This window comes from Artemia franciscana, chromosome 4 (genome assembly GCF_032884065.1).
Source record: "Artemia franciscana chromosome 4, ASM3288406v1, whole genome shotgun sequence".
In the NCBI taxonomy this organism is placed as follows: Eukaryota; Metazoa; Arthropoda; class Branchiopoda; order Anostraca; family Artemiidae; genus Artemia; species Artemia franciscana.
The window spans coordinates 8753707-8773688 of NC_088866.1; the positions used below are offsets into that span (position 1 = coordinate 8753707).

Genomic DNA, 19982 nt, shown 5'->3' on the forward strand with positions numbered 1-19982 from the left:
TTTTATAGTTTTAACCGAATATGAAACATAACATCATCTGTTTTGACAGTAAAAAAAAAAAAAAAAAAAAACCGGTATTGTATTTAAGACCTTTCGATATCTGTAAAGTTGTATTTTGGTGGCAATGTTGCCCAAGTGACATTCCTGCTAATAAGTTTAAACTGCAAATTGACCTTGCGGACGTTCATCCGCACCAGCAGATTAGATCGCTCAGTCTCCCAATTTCTTTATCGTCATTGGCAGTTTTTTATATAGTTTTTGGGATTTACGTTTACAAATAAAAGCAATTTATGAGAAGAAAAAAACTTATTATTACTGTATATGATTGATAAGTTTTGAACAGATTGGAGGAGAAGCATAAGTAACTATGTTGGTCTGAGGTGGCTTTGCTCCTCAATGGGTTTTAAGCTTTAGTAAACACAGTAATGACGAAATCCTTATTTGTTTATATTCAGAAAATTTTCTCCAGTAGACTTTCGTAATTAATTTCAGTTTAACTGCCTCAGAATGTTTAATAAAGCTATTATTAATAACTTTTCAATAATAATTTATTTTTAAGGTTTTGCGTTTAAGATTGGCCTAGTCACGTGAATTAATGTTGTTGAATCAATGATGATAGCGATGAAGCAAAAGCTTGATGTGAATCTATCCGTATAAGGGTTCCAAGCTTTAGTATAGTCAGTTGTTCTAAATTTGTTAATTGCTTTTGGTTTTGATTAGAATAGCCTTTTTGCCTGACCCCTCTATATATTTTTACTGTAATTTATTTTCCCTTATTTCAGTCCGAAGTGCTGGAAAGACTACGGGAAGCAGTCCCTCCTAGTCCTGTTAAGGCTCCAAGCCATGTCAAAGAAACTAAAAAGAAGCGTCGGTCTAGTACCAAAAGCTTAGAAGAAGACACAAAAATGCCATCTAAAGTTAAACAACAACCTAGTGAGAAAAAAGTTAAAGAAGAAGTAGAAAAAACTGGAATGACAGAACAAGTAAAAGAAAGTGAATCGACTGAAAAATCTTATTGCGTCTGCAAACAACCATATGATCCTAATAGGTAAGTATATATATATATATATATATATATATATATATATATATATATATATATATATATATATATATATATATATATATATATATATATATATATATATATATATATATATATATATATATATATATATATATATATATATATATATATATATATATATATATATATATATATATATATATATATATATATATATATATATATATATATATATATATATATATATATATATATATATATATATATATATATATATATATATATATATATATATATATATATATATATATATATATATATATATATATATATATATATATATATATATATATATATATATATATATATATATATATATATATATATATATATATACTTTTTCAGCTATAACTTAAAGAAGAAGATATATGTATTTGTAACTGTTTTAATTGCGTTGCAAGAGCAACACTTTGGTTTTGTCGGTTTTTTTTTTCTCTTTTTTTTTCTAGCACCCCGATTTCAGCTTACTCGACTGAGTATATACTCGATGAGTATGACTTTGCATTTTGGAAAGCTTCGTAGAACTCTTGCATGGGGCCAAAAATCTATTGTTTCTACCCATTTCTATTTGTGATTTCAGCTGAGTTTATCATTCGGTTTTTCATACTTGGAATTGCGGTTGAGAAATGGTACCAGATGTGCCTTTTAAACTTTAAAGTTCTCTGATTACTAAAGAAATTAAAGTTTATCCTTTGCTACTCTCTAAGTAATGACGTTAGAATCTTGGCCTACGGCAAAAAAGTCAACTTTTGAACTAAGACTGATAGATTTTTTCGACGGCAGTCGATAGCTCTTGATGAGCTGATCAAGTATATGTCATCCATTTTTTGGTAGATAAATCTCTTCATGAGATATACCAGTTTGAAAGTTTAAAGGGGTCGACAACTTCAGTAAGGTATACACTGAAACCAAAAATAGGCTGATACCAATTCTGAGATATATAAGGGAGTTTTAAGCTACAGTCGGCTGTTAGCTCATAATCATCTTCCGCAATGAAGGGTTCGCAACTTTTGCTAGTTGGTGTACCTATTATCTGTTTCCGGTGTATTTGATGGTAAGACCAATCGGGTTCCAGTGGTAAGACCTGTAGGGAACTTGTAAGTAATAATCGGCTTTTTGGCTACAATCATCTTCAGTGATCAGGGGTTTGCAACTATTGCGAGTTGGTGTACCTAGTACTTATTTTAAGATTCTTACAGATTAAGAACTTCAGCGTTTCTCTCTCTCTCTCTCTCTCTCTCTCTCTCTCTCTCTCTCTCTCTCTCTCTCTCTCTCTCTCTCTCTCTCTCTCTCTCTCTCTCTCTCTCTCTCTCTCTCTCTCTCTCTCTCTCTCTCTCTCTCTCTCTCTCTCTCTCTCTCTCTCTCTCTCTCTCTCTCCTTCTCCCTTTTTATATCGTTTATTATAGGTTTTACGTTGGATGTGACGCATGTAATAATTGGTTTCACGGTGAATGTGTGGGCATCACCAAGAAAATGAGCAAAAAGATGACTGAATTCATTTGTGAAGGGTGCAAAAAAAGAGGAGACCAAAAACAAGAAGAACTCTATTGCATATGTAGACAGCCTTATGACGAGTCTCAGTAAGTGTTAATTCTCTTTATTATATCTCTTTTCCATTTTATTTTAGTTTGTTCTCTTATGTTATATTTTCTATTTTCTTCGCAACTGTTTGAAGCTTCTAGCGCACTAAAAACAAGAAAAAATATTTTTAGACAGTAGAAGCATACACAATTTTAGGGGAAATTCTTCTTACTTTCTTCTTCTTTTTACTTTCTTTACTTTCTTTTGATTTTGACTTTTTCTTTTGACTTCCACTTTTTTCTGACTTAAAATAAGTAAACTACTAAATTCGTTGTTCTGTATTATCTTAAGTATTTTGTACCTTTTGGGGTTTTATTTCCATTGGAAAACCTGAAAGAAATATTCGGCTCACTTAAATATTGAAAAATACATTTAGATAAGATAAGATATTTATTTCAAAAAAATCTCTATGACAAGCCCTCAAAGGGCCGAATTCGGACTTCGGAGTCGACTAACAAAGTAAACAAAAAAATAAAAATAAAAACAAAACCGGTCAAACTAAACCTGAACAAAACAAGTCAGAAAAAAATGGAAGGGGACAAAATAATCAAATAATACAGAAAAGAACAAGAAATAAATATGTATATCTGCAAACTGAAAGGGACACTAAAAAAAGTCCAAAAACTAACAAAAAAAAAGAACGAAGCATAAAACACACGCAAAACACATATGAATTAGAAGGGAAACTAAACCAAAAACAGGGGGGGGGGCAAGCAAATAAGTGCAACAACCTAGGCAGTACCTCACAGAAAAAGGGAGAAACTGGTTGGATATTTTATTCATTTTTTCTGTGATGAAGGGGACAAAGTTTTTCTCATATCTGGAAGTAACGCAGCGAATGAGGCACAAAACTGGGATGGGCTCAGAAACAGCTCGAGGCTGTCGTAATCTGGATGGTGAGTGACGTTTGGGGAAAATTGTTTTTCCTTATTAATTGTAATTATGTGTATATTACTTTGTAATAATTGTAATATGTAGTTAACTTGTAATTATTCAGTTATTTAGAGACCAAATCTATTATCTTCACCTTTTATTGTTTCAATATACAAAAGGCATGAAAATTAATTTATAATTATTTGTAATTAATTGTAATTATGTATATATTACATTGTAATAATTGTAATATGTAATTAATATGTAATTATTCATTTATTTAGAGACCAAATCTATGATCTTCACCTTGTATTGTTTCAATGTACAAAAGGGATGAAAACTAATTTGTAATTAATTGTAATTATGAATATATTATATTGTAATAATTGTAATATGTCATTAATTTGTAATTATTCAGTTATTTAGAGATCAAATCTAATATCTTCACCTTTTATTGTTTCAATGTACAAAAGGCATAACAATTAATTTTTGATTATTTGTAATTATGTATATATTACTTTCTAATAATTATAATATGTAATTAGTTTGTGATTGTCCAGTTATTTAGAGACCAAATCTATTATCTTCACTTTTTATTGTTTCAATGCACAAAGGCATGAAAATTAATTTGTAATTATTTGTAATCAATTGTAATTATGTATATTTTACATTGTAATAATAGTAATATGTAATTGATGTGTAATTATTCAGTTATATAGAGACCAAATCTATTATCTTCACCTTGTATTGTTTCAGTGTACAAAAGGGATGAAAATTTGTAATTATTTGTAATTAATTTTAATTATGTATATATTATATTGTAATAACTGCAATTCGTGATTAGTTTGTGATTGTTCAGTTATTTAGAGACCAAATCTATTATTTTCACTTTTTATTGTTTCAATGCCCAAAAGGATGAAAAATAATTTGTAATTAATTGTAATTATGTATGTATTACATTGTAATAATTGTAATATGTAATTAATTTGTAATTATTCAGTTATTCAGAGACCAAATCTATTATCTTCACCTTTTATTGTTTCAATGCAGAAAAGGTCGAAAATTAATACTAAACAATTCCTCAATAGAGTAATATTTAGATTGTGAAGCCAAAATCTTTGGCAAAAAAAATTTTTGGCAGGTAAACCTTGTAACCTTTTGGCTATTCATGACATAATACCCTTTTGAACAAATAGCTTACCTTTTTTTTCGTCCTAAGTCATTTAAAGCACAAAGTAAATCTTAAAAACTAACTAAAATTTTATTTTAGACTAGAATATGATCAATTTTCGTATTAACACAGGACTAAGTGCTAATGTGTAAAAATATTCGACTTTTCATTTCTTGCTTCTTTTATTTTTCATTGTTCGCTGCTGAATTATCTTCTTTATTTGAAAAACGGGTGAAAATTGTGAAAAAGAAATAAGAAGGATATTTCCAGCCATTTTTTTCGCTGACTGAAAAATATCCTAGCTTTTTCCTCTTCACAATTTTTTTATTTTGTCATGCATAGACAGTGTGATCTTAGCAGTTATTTAGAGGCTTCATTGAAGCCTTTCCTGGTCATGAAATACATTGTCACTTTTTTCCTTTTAAAAGGAGTTTATAAATTTAGCAACTGGGTCACTCAGTTGAACAAGTGTATGAAAACTGTTGAATTCACACTATTTATTCCTCAAATCACAGAAAGCCATTTTTTATCTTATTTTCAGGTTCTACATTTGCTGTGATAAATGCCAGGAATGGTTCCATGGCCGATGTATTGGCATATTGGCTGCCGAAGCCTCATCCATTGATGAATATAATTGTCCAAACTGTGATCCTGAATCTCTTATTAACAGAGCCAATTTCAAGCGTTTAACCGCTTATGATTATGAACTAGTAGCAAAACTTTTAAAGCAACTAATAGTAAGTTTCGTTTTTTTAAAGTTTTTCGTTTTTCGATTTTTTTTTTATGTCAGGGATTTTAAGAAGTATTGGAAGGCCAGCGATTTTAAAATAAGCTTATTAATACTACTTCTGACAACTTATTACAGCTCGAAGCTTCTTTAAAGACCGCCTTCTTTAAAAAGTGTGCTCAATAAGAGTGCATCTAACAGTTTTTGGAAAGAATCTTGAAAAAATTCTTTCCAAAATTTCATTTCGACAATAGTGGATTGTTGCTATTTTAAATTGAATCGAAGTTTATATTCTGCCAATTGTCACTGCTCTTCATTATTGTATTAACATATATCCTGACGAAAGATTTTGGAGCTTTATGTTGTCGAATAAATAGATAGATGCTTGTCTAATTAAGAAGGAGTTTTTTCGGGGGAGGGGGGATTATCTTTCGAAGTTGCAAAGTTTTTATGAAACTACGAGGGCATCTGTATCTCCCTTTTTCTAAAGGGAGATACTTTTCTTCTCTTTTTCTCCCTTTTAAATTTTATGCATTTGACCGTCATTTAAATTTTCTTTGTGTAAATCTTGGGAACTTCTAATGATATTAAGGTGGAAATTCCAGGGAATGGTAATGAGGAGGATGATTGAAATTAAAGACACCATGTGCATTAAGGTCGTCAAAAACCTGCATTTGCCAAATCTCAGGAGCGGCTAAGGGTATTAAATTGAAATTTTCACGGAATGCTAAGGGGAATATTGGACCAAGTCAATAAACAGTAAGTACACCATGGTTGTCAAAATGTCACAAGGTTGTCAATATTGCTCTTTAGAAGTCTTATGGTGACTTTAGAAGCCTTCTTTAAAAAGTGTGCTAAAAAAAGAGTGCATCTAACAGTTTTTGGAAAGAATCTTGAAGGTTACAAAGAATCCTTACTTGGATCTTTATCCTCGATTCGGCCCTCGAATATTGCCCGGACTTAAAAAACACGTTTTTTTTAGTTTTTTTTTATAGTCCTTGAAACAGAGTACTCCTTGAAACAGAATTTAAAACAGTTCTTGAAAAAGATTTTAAAACAGAATTGCCTTTGAAACTAAATTTAATAGTCCTTGAAACAGAATTTAAAAACAGGTGTATATGCAATATATCAGGAACAGCAAACAGTATTAAGTAAAAATTTTCAGGGAATATTGAATGGGATGTCGAATTAGATCAAAAGGCACGTCACCAGAGGCTCTAAAATACTAAACCAGTCTCGTTACTCATCCCTATATACAATAAAAACTGTTGAATCATATTTAGTAGTGCTTGAAATTGAAGACGATAAATTATAAAGTTAGCTCCAAAACTCTAGCCATTTTAGTCCATAGAAGAGAAAATTTCAAGCTTAGATGCGAATTCAGAATTTAGCCTTTAGACCTAATACTACCAAGACTACTTAAATAAACAATATGTTTCCTTTTGACTTTCATGAAGCTGTATTATTCAGCTGCATACGGTACTGCTACTGTTAATTTCTGTGAATTGTGAACTGTGAATTTCTGTGCACTAATAATAGCGTCGAGATATACGGTTAAAAGCACTATTCACACCAAGAGAACCACTCGGTCGAGGGGAATACCCTAACTCTTCACTTTACTATATTTTTGCGTCGAGCAAATCTAGGATTGGGTGGGGAGGCGTGTCTAGTCGCTTCATAACGTTTTTGCTCGACAGATTTGTTGGCAAGAATTTTTCTTATTTTGTATCCGTTTGTCACATAAATAAATTACAAAGAGCAAGTTTGACCCAAAATGGGCATGTAAATTGAAAGTAAGTTTTTCCCTTTTGAAAGTGGAAATTTGACTTGGAAGGGGAAGAGCATATAGACCTGTAGGTGACACATGGGGTTTCGAAAGCATGAGAGGAAATTTGTACTTCCTGGTGGGGCTCAAAATTTTGTTTTGAAAGTTCTGTACCTAGAGACAGATTCTTAAGAAGTATTAAGAGTTCAATAATTAACATAATGGTAACTGCCTTGGTGGCTACCGAAAATAAAATGTCTATGAAAGATTAAACTGAACCTCACTAGCTGGCTTCCAATAATAACCCAAAAACATTATTTCCTTGATTTATATCGCCTTCGAAAAACATAAACGAAAGCAAAAACTCGGGAAGGGAACGAAAGGCCCCTTTAATTCTCCCGAGCTCTTGAGAGACTTCTGGTTATTTCCTGTAATCTCGACTACTTTCCATATTTTTCCCCTTTTTTTTGAATCCCCCCTGCCTAAAAAAACTGGTTTGTGGGGTTGTAAAAATGAAAAAAGATTGAACTGTTGAGGAGTTTTCGACAAGTTTTGTGAATAAATCCCCTCCCTCCTCTCTTTGAAAGTACAGTCGCATTTATCTACGAGGTGCAATGCAGTTAAATAAATTGTTTAACCATGCGAAATGAAAAAAAAAACAAGTACCCAAGCCTTTAAATGCTTAAGAGGAAGAGAGCAAAATGAGGAGAGGAGGTTTAGATTCAGATTCATTTATTCAAAAATTCATATTTATCAAAATCTTCAACTTGCCCAAATGGAGAGACAAGCTCGAGTACTGGGAAAGACATATAAACAAAATTTAACAATCCCCATTGATACAGAACAAACAAAAAATAAACAACTATTTCATCAATAATAATAAAAAAAAAGCCTCTGTCTCTTATCCCTGAAAATACATCCAAGTTCTGTATGAGGTGCAAACACATTTAAACAAATTGACTTTCCATACGAAATGAAAAAACAAGTACCCAAGCCCTTGAGTGCTTAAGAGGAGGAGAGCAAAATGAGGAGAGGAGGAGTCTCTTATCCCTGAAAATACATCCAAATTTTGTATGATGTGCAAATACATTCAAATAAATTGATTTTCCATGCGAAATGAAAAAAACTAGTACCCAAGTCTTTAAGTGCTTTAGAGGAGTAGAGAAAAATATGGAGAGGAGGAGTCTTTTATCCCTGAAAATGTATCCAAATTTTGTGAGGTGCAAACAAATTTAAATAAATTGACTTTCCATGCGAAATGAAAAAACAAGTACCCAAGCCCTTAAGTGCTTAAAAGGAGGAGAGCAAAATCAGGAGAGGAGGAGTTTCTTATCCCTGAAAATACATCCAAATTTTGTATGAGGTGTAAACACATTTAAATAAATTGATTTTCAAGGCGAAACCGAAGAAATAAATAAGGCTCTCACTCGAAATGTCCTACTCTTATTATTTTTCTAACTTTTAAGTACCGAAGCCCTTAAGTGCTTAAGAGTAGGAGAGCAAAATGAGGAGAGGAGGAGTCTCTTGTCCCTGAAAATACATCCAAATTTCTTATGAGGTGCAAACAGATTTAAATAAATTGAATTTCCGTGCGAAACGAAAAAAATAAGTACCCTAGCCTTTAAGTGCTTAAGAGGAGGAGAGCAAAATGAGGAGAGGAAGGGTCTCTTATCCCTGAAAATACATCCAAATTTTGTGTGAGGTGCACACATTTAAATAAATTGATTTTGCATGCGAAATGAAAAAACAATTACCCAAGCCCGTAATTCCTTAAGAGGAGAGCAAAATGAGGAGAGGAGGAGTCTCTTATCCATGAAAATACACCCAGGTTTTGTATGAGGTGCAAACACATATAAATATATTGATTTTTAAGGTGAAACCGAAGAAATAAGGCCCTCAGTCAAAATGTCCTACTCTTGTTATTTTTCCAACTTTTAAATTCTTTTTTATTAATTTGTCATGCTTTAGACATTAATCCCAATCAACTGCAAAGAATGCATTTATTCATGAAGTTCATGATTAGGAGTTCAAGTGATTTACTTATCCATTACATTGACAAGTCAGGCATAAAGCTTATTGATGAGGTGCCAAACAACTTCTCTTGATGAGTGAAATGAATTGAATGGAAACCCTTTGTTATGGACAAAGGCCGTATCCCTAAAATAGTTTAAATTTCATTTTTCCTAGCATTGTATTTTGAATGTGGCTCAACTCTGTTCATATTTACTCTCGTAACCTAATTTAATTAATTTTAAAATTAGTAAATTATTAATTTACTAATTAATTTACTAAAATGTAATTAATTTACTAAAATGTGCTTTTAAAATTAGAATGGGATGTCGTCAAACTGTTGAAACTGGTTTAAATATAACTCTCCATTTTGCAGTTTTTGTTTTCATAAAAACGGTTTAAATTCATACTCCACTGTATTATTATATTATTATTATTATATTATATACATATTCCACTGTATTATTATATTATATACATATTGGCATGAGTACCTTGAGTACTTAGCCGCTAAGTCTGAAGAAAACTTCATGTTTTTTATTTTAATCAACTTCAAAGCATTTTCCTCCGCATCAACGGTTATTTTTTTCTTTCGAAGTGTAATTTTTCTTTCGAAGAGGGGGCTGCGAATCGTTACAATCGGTTAACATTCAAAGGTTTTTTTTAATATTAATTTCCTTTATTATTGCTACTAGTCCTCTAAGAACTGAATGAGCGCCGAAATATTGTAGAAAATTGGCCACAAGGGTTGAGTACCCCACATAAAGCTCGGATGAAATTTTGACAAGGGACTAAGAATAATTTTGGGTTTTCTGAGGTGGTGGTCATTCGAGAGACTTTAGGTAGGATAGAATGGAAGAGATTGGACACCATTGTATCGAACCCAGGCGGCTTAGATCTGTGATCGGTATGCAGCCATAGCAGAAGATGGCTTTTAACGAAACTCGTAATATTATATTTTGTTGATTTTAATAAAAGACTAACTCCGTTGTTATTTACATCGAAGAGGACGATACGTTTAGTGATATGCTTTTCCATTAAATGGAAAATGCCTTTCTTGGGGAAATTTCCATTAAATGGTCTATTTAATTTCCAGGTCTATGCCTTTCTTGGGGATATTAACTAATTATTTTTTCTTTTTAGGGTCACAAAAATTCTGGACCTTTTAGGGTTCCTGTTGATAGGAGAGAGGTGCCTAATTACTACAATATCATTAAGAACCCTATGGGTAAGTTATGTATATTGATTTGTTTGAAAGGGTAACCAATTCCAAAGATAATGGGATACATCTTGAATATAGCTCCTAGCCTTGAAATATAATGTAAAAGACGACGAGATTGTCATTCATGGTATATGTTATGTCCAAAAGCCATGGGTTCTATCAAAGCCGTATCCAGGTGGGAGCTATTGAGTTTGACCCCTCCCCCTAAAAAAAAGAAGAAGAAAATGCGCGACTTGTAAAGAAAATAACAAAGATGTTTATAATAAGATTTTTGATGCATTTTTTAAATTTCTATTTTGTAAACCCCACCCTCAAGCAAAAGTCCTGGATGCGCCCTTGGATTTTATGTATTTTACTTTTTGGGCCTTTACTCCCGGCTAGAATTTCAGGATTGTTAGCCTTAGGCAGCTCCTGGGAAGCTTTTTCATTGATTTCATATTGTCAAGATGTACAAATCAATAAATTTATCCAATACTTGAAAATAGGGGATATTCTTGACAGAAAGATAAAAATTTTTGAAAACTAACCTGTTGTTAGATTTTAACTCTCAAACTATTCACACATTTAAGAATAATTTTTTCCGGAATTTTAACAAAGTCATTTATTATTATGATCTTTGTTTCCTATTTAAAATTTTACAGAATGCCTAGCCAACAGACTCCAACATAGGCTAATAAAAGAAAAAAATCCTCTGTAATATTCAAAGGCTTTTGCCTATTGGTAGACTCCCATGTTCAGAACATTTTGTTCAGACTCACTATGGAACCCAGCACAGAGAACGTAACTTTACCCCAAAAAAATTCCAGCTTTATAAAAGTTACTTGGCGAAAGTTCAGTTGAAGCGCCTAGTAATGCATTTAATAATTTGGCAACACAGCTTTGAGATTAGAGTCTGTCCAGACTCACTATGGAACCCAGCACAGAGAACGTAACTTTACCAAAATTTTTTCCAGCTCTATAAAAGTTATTTGACGAAAATTCAGTTGAATTGCCTAGTAACTCATTTGGAGATTTCGCAACACAGCTTTGAGAGTAGGGTCTGTCCAGATTCACCATGGAATCCAGCACAGAGAACGTAACTTTACCAAAAAGTTTTCCATCTTTGTAAAAGTCATTTGACAAATATCCAGTTGAATTGCCTAGTAACGCATTTGGAGATTTGGCAACACAGCTTTGAGAGTAGGGTCGGTCCAGATTCACTGTAGAACCCAGCACAGAGAACGTAACTTTGCCAAAAAAATTTCCAGCTTTATAAAAGTTATTTGACCAAAATTCAGTTGAAGCGCCTAGCAACGCATTTGGAGATTTGGCAACACAGCTTTGAGATTAAAGCCGGTCCAGACTCACTATGGAACCCAGCACAGAGGACGTAACTTTGCCAAAAAATGTTTCAGCTTTATAAAAGTTATTTGACCAAAATTCAAGTTGAAGCGCCTAGTAACGCATTTAGAGATTTGGCAACACAGTTTTGAGATTATTAGTCGGGCCATTCACTATGGAACCCAGCACAGAGAACGTAACTTTACCAAAAGTTTTCTCCAGCTTTATAAAGGTTATTTGACCAAAATTCAATTGAAGCGCCTAGCAACGCATTTGGAGATTTGGCAACACAGCTTTCAGATTAGAGTCGGTCCAGACTCACTATGGAACCCAGCACAGAGAACGTAACTTTACCAAAAATACAGTAACTGTTTAAAACGCCTATGAAAGTAGCTTCTCCCCCAATGTCTATGTATTATCAAAAAATTTTGTTACGTTATCGGATTCTACCACTGCGGCTGGAAATAGTTTTCCTACCTTAAGAAAACTCCTACCTTAAGAAGCATGAACACCTCCCTTCACGTCAAGGGCCCCCGTGACAAGTAGCTCAACTGGTACCAAAAATTCAGCCGGTACCAGCACGGCATATGCGGTACGCAAGTAGTTTTGTTCTTTTGTTCGTCAAGATTTTTAATTCTGTACCCGCTCATCAATAACTGTATATATTTATTTTTAGTTCATTATTCTTTTTGTTCGTATTTGACTCTTTAGTTTCAATATGTGATATTTCAAATCAATTTATAATTTTGTTTGACGATGGCTATGGTTGTGATTTTCATATAATTTATATATCTAATGCTTTTTTCTGACAAGAACTGCCGCCTATCAGCATGACCGTTTAAGGCGTTTGAAAATAAAATTATTTTATTTATTTATTTATTTATTAAAAAAAATACCCTAAAAGTTCCATGACAGAGACTCAGCTGAATAGATTTTTTCAAATCTGAATAGTCACCGAAGTTTGTCATGAGACAAGGAAGAAATTATAAATATCCTAGCAAAAATAGACCTGAAATTAAATTTACCTTTGTGCATAAAATCATTCAACTGTCCTCATTAATACCTAAAATGAATACATTTGTATTACCGAATAAAAGCTTACACGTGTATATTTGTAATAAAATGGTTGGGTTGGCAGATAGGTCATCTCTCTGGGAAAAGTCCTAGTCCTTTGTATTTATTGAATGTGGTGATATTTTGAACATCATTTTAAGTTTAGTATAGAAAAGTCAGTTTAAAGCTGTTTACAAAAGTAACTTTATACCTTCATACTGTTCTTATATCTCGAATTTCAAAGAGTGTTAGTTCCCTAAAATTAAATCCACAATCTAAACTTGACGTAAAAAAGGAAATAAGAAGAAAAGTGGTAGTGTTCCCCCTTTCTTCAACTCAAGTGGTTCATTTTTTTAATGTTTTATTTTTTGAAGTAGCTCATCTTTTGAATCTTTGAAAGTGTGTAAACTGTTTTTCTAATGTTTCTAATTACACCCTGTTAAATAGCTCATTCTGATTCTAAATATTTCAATGTGATCACTAAGCTGTTTTGCCGTGACTCTTCTTAAATACTGAAACAAAATTTTACTAGTGTGTCTGAATATGTCGTTTTATGCTCTGGGGATTTCTGATCATATCCGAGTGAGATTTGATAAGTGAATTGGTTCCTGGGCATTATCAAAAATATTTAGAAAAGGAGAAAAAATTACGACAATTGATACGTGCTGATGTAATCACAAATGAAAAAAAAAATCAGCAAATAGCCTACTTTAAGCGTTTTTAAAGTTATTAGGCCTTACGGTCGTAATTACGGCTATTTTGGCTATAGCTTTGTGGCTATTTTATTCATCTGCGGGCGTCCAACTTTTCTCTTTGTTTGGCTACCGCAGAAGATATCCCTTAACTTGTTAAGTATCATTATAGCCTTGTCGCATGGGGAGGTGCAACATTTTCCACCTGATGGGCTATGCAGAATAGTTCAAATATTTTAGATGTTTGCTGTTTGTCTATTCTGAGAACATATCCAAGTCATCAAAAGTGCTTCTTCGTATACTAAGTAGTACAAATATACAATAAAGTAAATAAGGTATTTGGACCCTTTACATGACCCGCTTTTGTATTTGCAAGCGAGAAGCAAGGATCTTTTAATGGTCTAAAATCTGCCTGTAGCTTGAAAAAAAAGAGATCCATTTGTCCTTGCTCGGGGATCTTTATAATTGTTCAACATATGCTTTTCCTGGCTTTCAAAGCCGTCCTGGCTAAGCGGTCGGTGAGCTGGATTGAGAATCCTTTGTCTGAAGGGCGCAGGTTAGTTTCCCGGCGTAGCCAGTTATTTGTTTTGGGACGGAAGTCAGTGGCGTGACTCTGTAAGCTCAGCCAGAGTCGACCCAGCTCTAAAAGGGTACATGGAGAAATCGGGGAAGGTAAACAGAAAGGGTGTTTGAAAGTATATGACAGCTGGCTCTACTTTCTATTGCACTTCCTGGCTGAAGGGCCACAAAACGGAGATCCGCACTGCCGGTTTGGACCTTGAGGGTCTAGCGTCGTCACACTTATGCTTACTTTTATGCTTTTAATGTTTTTTTTTTTTTTTTTTTGGTACTTCATAATGAACTATAGCCTAGTATTTGTAAATTGTGACATTTGAATAAATGAAGAGACTTCGTCACAATCCAACTACGAATCGAGCTAAATTCCCTTTAGAGAAAACCAACGTAAGGAAACTTAGTATTTCGTTTCTCATAGCTCTAGACATCTAAAAGAGGACCACCCAAAATAGATAAATTAATTTTGGATTTTGCCTTCTAAGACCTGAGGTGAAACCAGGCTTACTGTCAATACCAAGTTTATCACAGGCTTAAAAAACTATTGAACTATGCGGATTTATTTTTTCGAAGGTAAATCCCCTCCGATTCCTTGAGTTTTCAAACCATTAGATATTCTTTTCTAGCCGATTAAGCTCTGTCGACCAATTCAATTTTCTTAGGTGGATTAATAACAGAAAGAGCAAACCTGCTAATGATTGGCTCATGCTGTGTCGTCTTTTTCATGGAATTCCGTGGAATTGAAAAAGCCTTTTAATTTATTAAAAAATCCGATAAGTAAAGTTCAGTCTGTTTCTATGTATCTGCACATAAGAAAAAGGAACTCCCTTAATAATATTGCAAAGGAATGCCACCATCTTCAACTCTGGAAAAGATCTTCCTGATTCGATTTAGCTCATATATTGATGCAAAGGCACGATATTGGAACTTCAGTCCCTAAAACCCATGTAATTTAAAATAATATATTTGGAACCTCTTCCCCCTTAAACCATGGCGCTCTCAAGCCCTTATCTTACATCATTACTAAACTGCCCTTGCAACAATTGACTTTTATGTCACCAATACAGTTTGCCCTACCGCCCCTCTCTACTTCGGAGCTGCCAATTTCATAACGCCTTAGCAAAATGATCTTAAAAGGTAAAATAACCCAGAGTGAAAATTATAAGATTGCCAATTTTAATTTTAGTAAACTTATCTGTAATAAGAACTTTAAGGTAATGAAGTCACGTGCCAACTCGTCTATAATGTTGCTCGATTTGTCTATTGGGTTGCGTCAATTATGGGTTCATGTTTTCATTTTTCACTGAAAAGTGTAAATAAGTGCTAATTCCCTTTGATGTTGTTCTGAAAGTGGGCCTTTTTTCTTGAATGAGATTTTCTCAGATGTTGGACCATTAGCAAGCATTCTGTAGTAAATATTCCTGTTCTTTACTAGCTGTTTAACGGTTGTCTTCTATTTTTAGATCTTCAAACGATGTCCAATAAGTTACGAGAGCATAAATATCACCATTTACATGAGTTTGTCAGGGATTTAACATTGATTTTTGACAATTGTCGATTCTTCAACCCTCGGACTTCCAAATATGTGAAAATGGCCGACAGTCTGGAAAATTTTGCAGGGTCTCACTTGCAAACGACTCGGCAAAGTATGCTTAGCTGATGAAATGTATTATTATTTTTATTTCCTTTCTCTTAGTGATGGATTTATGGAATATTTTATATTTACATGTATATTTCTTATGCGTGGTTTTTATTAAAATGTAAATAATCGTTTGTTGCGCCCTTGCTTGATCTTTCTTTAGTATAAGTTACCAATTAGGAGATTTATAAGCTAAGCCCTCCTGCAGGGGGCCAATTAAGGGAGGTGGTCAGGTTTGAGGGCAGTTGCCCTCCCTTAGATTCTGGGGAATAAAATTTTTTGTTTTTAAAAATTGAAAAACTTCTTGCTCCTCCCCCCCCTTAGATTTTGAAAATGTCTCTTATTGATTTTTTGTGGCAGAAAAGAAATTCTTCTTGTCCCTATGTTATCGTTAATTAGCGCTCCTGTCATTCTGACAATGTTAGTTTCAGTGTTCGTTTCCGGAATTTTATTAGAGAAAAGGATTGCATAAAGGAAAAATTATGCTAGAAATGGGGTAATATACGGTACAATATGTAGTGATTTTGTATTGCTTGACGATCAGATGCAGATAAAGTTGGTGTTACACCCGTTTGTTTGGGCTTGTTTGTAAACAAGAAAAGTTTTCGCTTTTTTTGTGATTCTGTGTAGTAACAAAGGAAAAATGTTAATAATGGTTAAAAATAGAAAAAGAAAAAATGTTAATACTTGTATGACAGCTAAAAGGAAAATAGTAGAAATCCTGATTTACAAGTATAAATAGACCTAAGATGGAGCCAGAGCAGGAATGTTTTCATTTTGATGGCCTTGGTACTTTAACCAAAAGAAAATCTGCAGCGTCCTACTGAGGAATTCCCTTTTAGTTCTTAGGTAGTACTAAAGGTGTTAGAATACTACATACACCCAATAACGCTATTGTGTGCTCTCCCTGTATCTCTTCTTTGTGAGCAGAATACCCTTTATCTCACTTTCAATGTAGTATATTGTGACCGATTGAAATTATTTCGGTCTCTGGCGGCCAATGAAAACAAATAAGTTTGCAATAACGATTACTTTCATCGGCTGTTAAAGCCGAAAATAAATTGCAATCGTCTACCTGGCTCAATAGTAACCAAAACTCTAAAAAATTGAATTTTGATATCAATAGCTACATCAAAAGAATCGCATTTTAATGCTGATTTTAAATAGATAAGTTTCATTAAATTTAGACTTACCCATCAAAAGTTACGAGTCTGAGAAAATTTTCCTTATTTTAGAAAATAGGGGAAAACACCCCCTAAAAGTCATAGAATCTTAACCAAAATCACACCATCAGATTCAGTGTATCAGAGAAACTTATTTTAGAAGTTTCAAGCTCCTATCTACAAAAATGTGCAATTTTGTATTTTTTGCCAGAAGGCAGATCACGGATGCGTGTTTACTTGTTTGTTTGTTTTTTTGTTGTTTTTTTCCTGGGTGATCGTATCGACCCAGTGGTTTTAGAATCTTGCGAGAAGGCTCATTCTAACGGAAATGAAAAGTTCTAGTGCCCTTTTTCCATGATCAAGAAATTGGAGGGCACCTAGGCCTCCTCCCACCCTAATTATTTTCCCAAAGTCACCGGATCAAAATTCTGAGATAGCCATTTTATTCACCGTAGTCGAAAAACCTTATAACTATGTCTTCGGGGACGATTTACTCCCCCCACAGTCCCCGTGGGTGGGGCTACAAGTTATAAACTTTGACCAGTGCTTACATATAGTAATGGCTATTTGGAAGTATACAGACGTTTTCAGGGGGATTTTTCGGTTGCGGGGGGGGGGGGGGGGTAGGGAAAGAGGGGGATAAGTTAGGGGAACTTTCCTTGGGGGAATTTATCATGGGGGAAGAAAATTTCCATGAAGGGAGCGCAGGATTTTCTAGCATTATTAAAAAAAAAACAATGAAAAAATAAATATGAAAAAGTTCTTTCAACTGAAAGTACGGAGCATAATTAAAACCACTTAAAACGAACAGAAATTATTACGCATATGATTGGCTCACCTCCTCCTAATACCTCGCTTTTTACGCTAAAGTATTTTTAGTAATTTCAACTATTTATTCTACGGCTTTTGTGATAAAGGGGTCATTCTTAAGAAATTGGGACCAAATTTAAGCTTTAGTGTAAAGAGCGAGGTACTGATGAGGGGGTGAACCCCCTCATATACGTAATAAAAACATGAGAATACAGAAGTTTGTTACGTAAGCTAATTTATAAGTTACGTATATCTTTTACTAATAAAAACATTCGTAAAAAATTACAAGTTCTACATGCCTTTCTAAGTAACCAAAAAACCGGAAGGCAACTAGGCCTCCTCCCCAGCTCCTTTTTTTCTCAAAATCATTCGATCAAAACTATGAGAAAGCCATTTAGCCAAAAATAAATAAATATACAAATTTCGTTTTAATTATTCATCTGCGGAGAGCCAAAATCAAAACATGCATTGATTCAAAAACATTCAGAAATTAAATATAAAAAAAAAACAAGTTTTATTAACGGAAAGTAAGGAGCGACGTTAAAAACGAACAGAAATTACTTCGTATGTGAAAGGGGCTGCTTCCTCTTCAACGCCCCGCTCTTTACGCTAAAGTTTTTTACTGTTTTAAAAAGTAGAGTTAAGAGAAAGAGTCAAACTTTAACATAAAGAGCGGGGCGTTGATGAGGAAGCAGCCCCTTTCCCATACGAAGTAATTTCTGTTCGTTTTAAGTTTTAATGTCGCTCCTTACTTTTTGCGTTAAAAAAACTTTTTTTTTATTTAATCTATATTAAACGCGATGCTTATCTGTACTAGTAGGTCTCAACAGTAGTTTCTGAGCTCGATAGTTCAGGTGATATCCGAATGACCTTCGTTTTATCGTTGTAATTCAACTGACACTGTAAGGTTCTTTGGGTATTGTATAACAAGATCTTTATTTTCCTGTATGCAGGTGGAGAAGTATGTTTAAACTTGAAGCATTTAAAGAAATTTCCCTAATGCCCCAATTACATTGAGATTTTATTAGAACTTGAAATTTACAGCTAATTTAAGCTAATCATAATTTTTCAGCCAATATGAAAACTAGGAAAAATCTAATTAGTTCAACTTAGTGCTAGCTATATCTCGGTAGTCGTAAAATCTCTTTGTGAACGGGCCTTGACAATTTTTTTTTTTACACTTGGGGCAGTGAAGATGTTTCAAAATATTGGGAAAGCCCAAAATTTGCATATATTTACTCTGAAGTCCAAATAACATTTTTTTTCCATTAGCTCTTTTCTTTTTTAGTTTAAATAGAAAAATACATGTATAAAAATTTTTTTTGAAGAAAATTTAAATTCTTTTGTTATTCAATCTATAGAATTATTGCTTGAATTCTCAATAGGATCTGGCCTAGATCAACCAGGTGGAGCGTCAAGGGAATAGGCATTGTATAATTTAAGTTAATTTTGCAATAGTCTTCCTTCTTCGGAAAAATGAATCAGAGGTTCATCATTTTGAGGGATTTTATGTGTAGAGAGCGTTCGATAAGTACGTTAAAGGCAAGGATAGATGTTCCTCATAAAGCCTTGGATGACCCCCCCCCCCCCCCTAAAAAAATTGGTCATTATCTGTTAATAAATGTCCTGGACATTAGGAAGTATTCACTATTTAATAAAATTAAATGAGTTGAAAGAATTTAAACAAAGCTAAAAGAGAGTATTATTTAGACAGTTTAAGAATCGTTGAAATAAGCCGTGTTATGCTTGAGTTACCGTCAGATCATTTTTACAAGTAAACCTCGTTTCCCTTTTACTATGCACCAGCTTGATGAGTTTCTATATCGAGTGTGAACTGGTCTTTGTGTTAAATCAGGGCTTAGTGCCTTTTGCCATCCTGTCGGGCTCGTCTTTGCTCTGTATTTTTGCACAAGAGTTACCTTAAAGATAACACCTTGATTTCTTCTTCTGTTCAAATCCATAAAAGGATCCGAAACCTCGACGCTAGTTGTAAAGTTGACGACTCTAGTACATCACATAATTTGGTGTTTTTTCTTCAAGAGTTCAGCCCCCCCCCCCCCTCTACACTATAACATCAGCAAAACTTTGATAGGAAATGATAAATTAGCCCTCTCTTCAAGGAAATAACTTGGCTGTGCCTGTAATATCGAAACTATAATGAGCTACTTTATTCCCCCCCCCCCCCGTTCACCTGATACAAATATACGCCCCCACCCCAAGAAACATGGAACTGTTCCTGTGTCCTTCCTTCGCATATACCTTCTAGCCGAGAAGGGGTTGGACCAAGTATTAGCTC

The 19982-nt window shown here is 33.6% G+C and overlaps 1 protein-coding gene across 1 annotated transcript in view; it reads left to right on the top strand.

Annotated features, from left to right (window-relative positions):
• Positions 1-15847, top strand: part of LOC136025688 (nucleosome-remodeling factor subunit NURF301-like) — a 168606-nt gene extending 152759 nt beyond the window's left edge. Inside the window, exons 29-33 of the mRNA XM_065701666.1 lie at positions 783-1048; positions 2494-2667; positions 5254-5449; positions 10358-10442; positions 15538-15847. Of these exons, the coding sequence (XP_065557738.1) occupies positions 783-1048; positions 2494-2667; positions 5254-5449; positions 10358-10442; positions 15538-15734 (918 nt within the window). The 3' untranslated portion in view covers positions 15735-15847. The remainder of the gene's footprint in view (positions 1-782; positions 1049-2493; positions 2668-5253; positions 5450-10357; positions 10443-15537) is intronic.
• The last annotated feature ends 4135 nt before the right edge of the window (positions 15848-19982 follow it).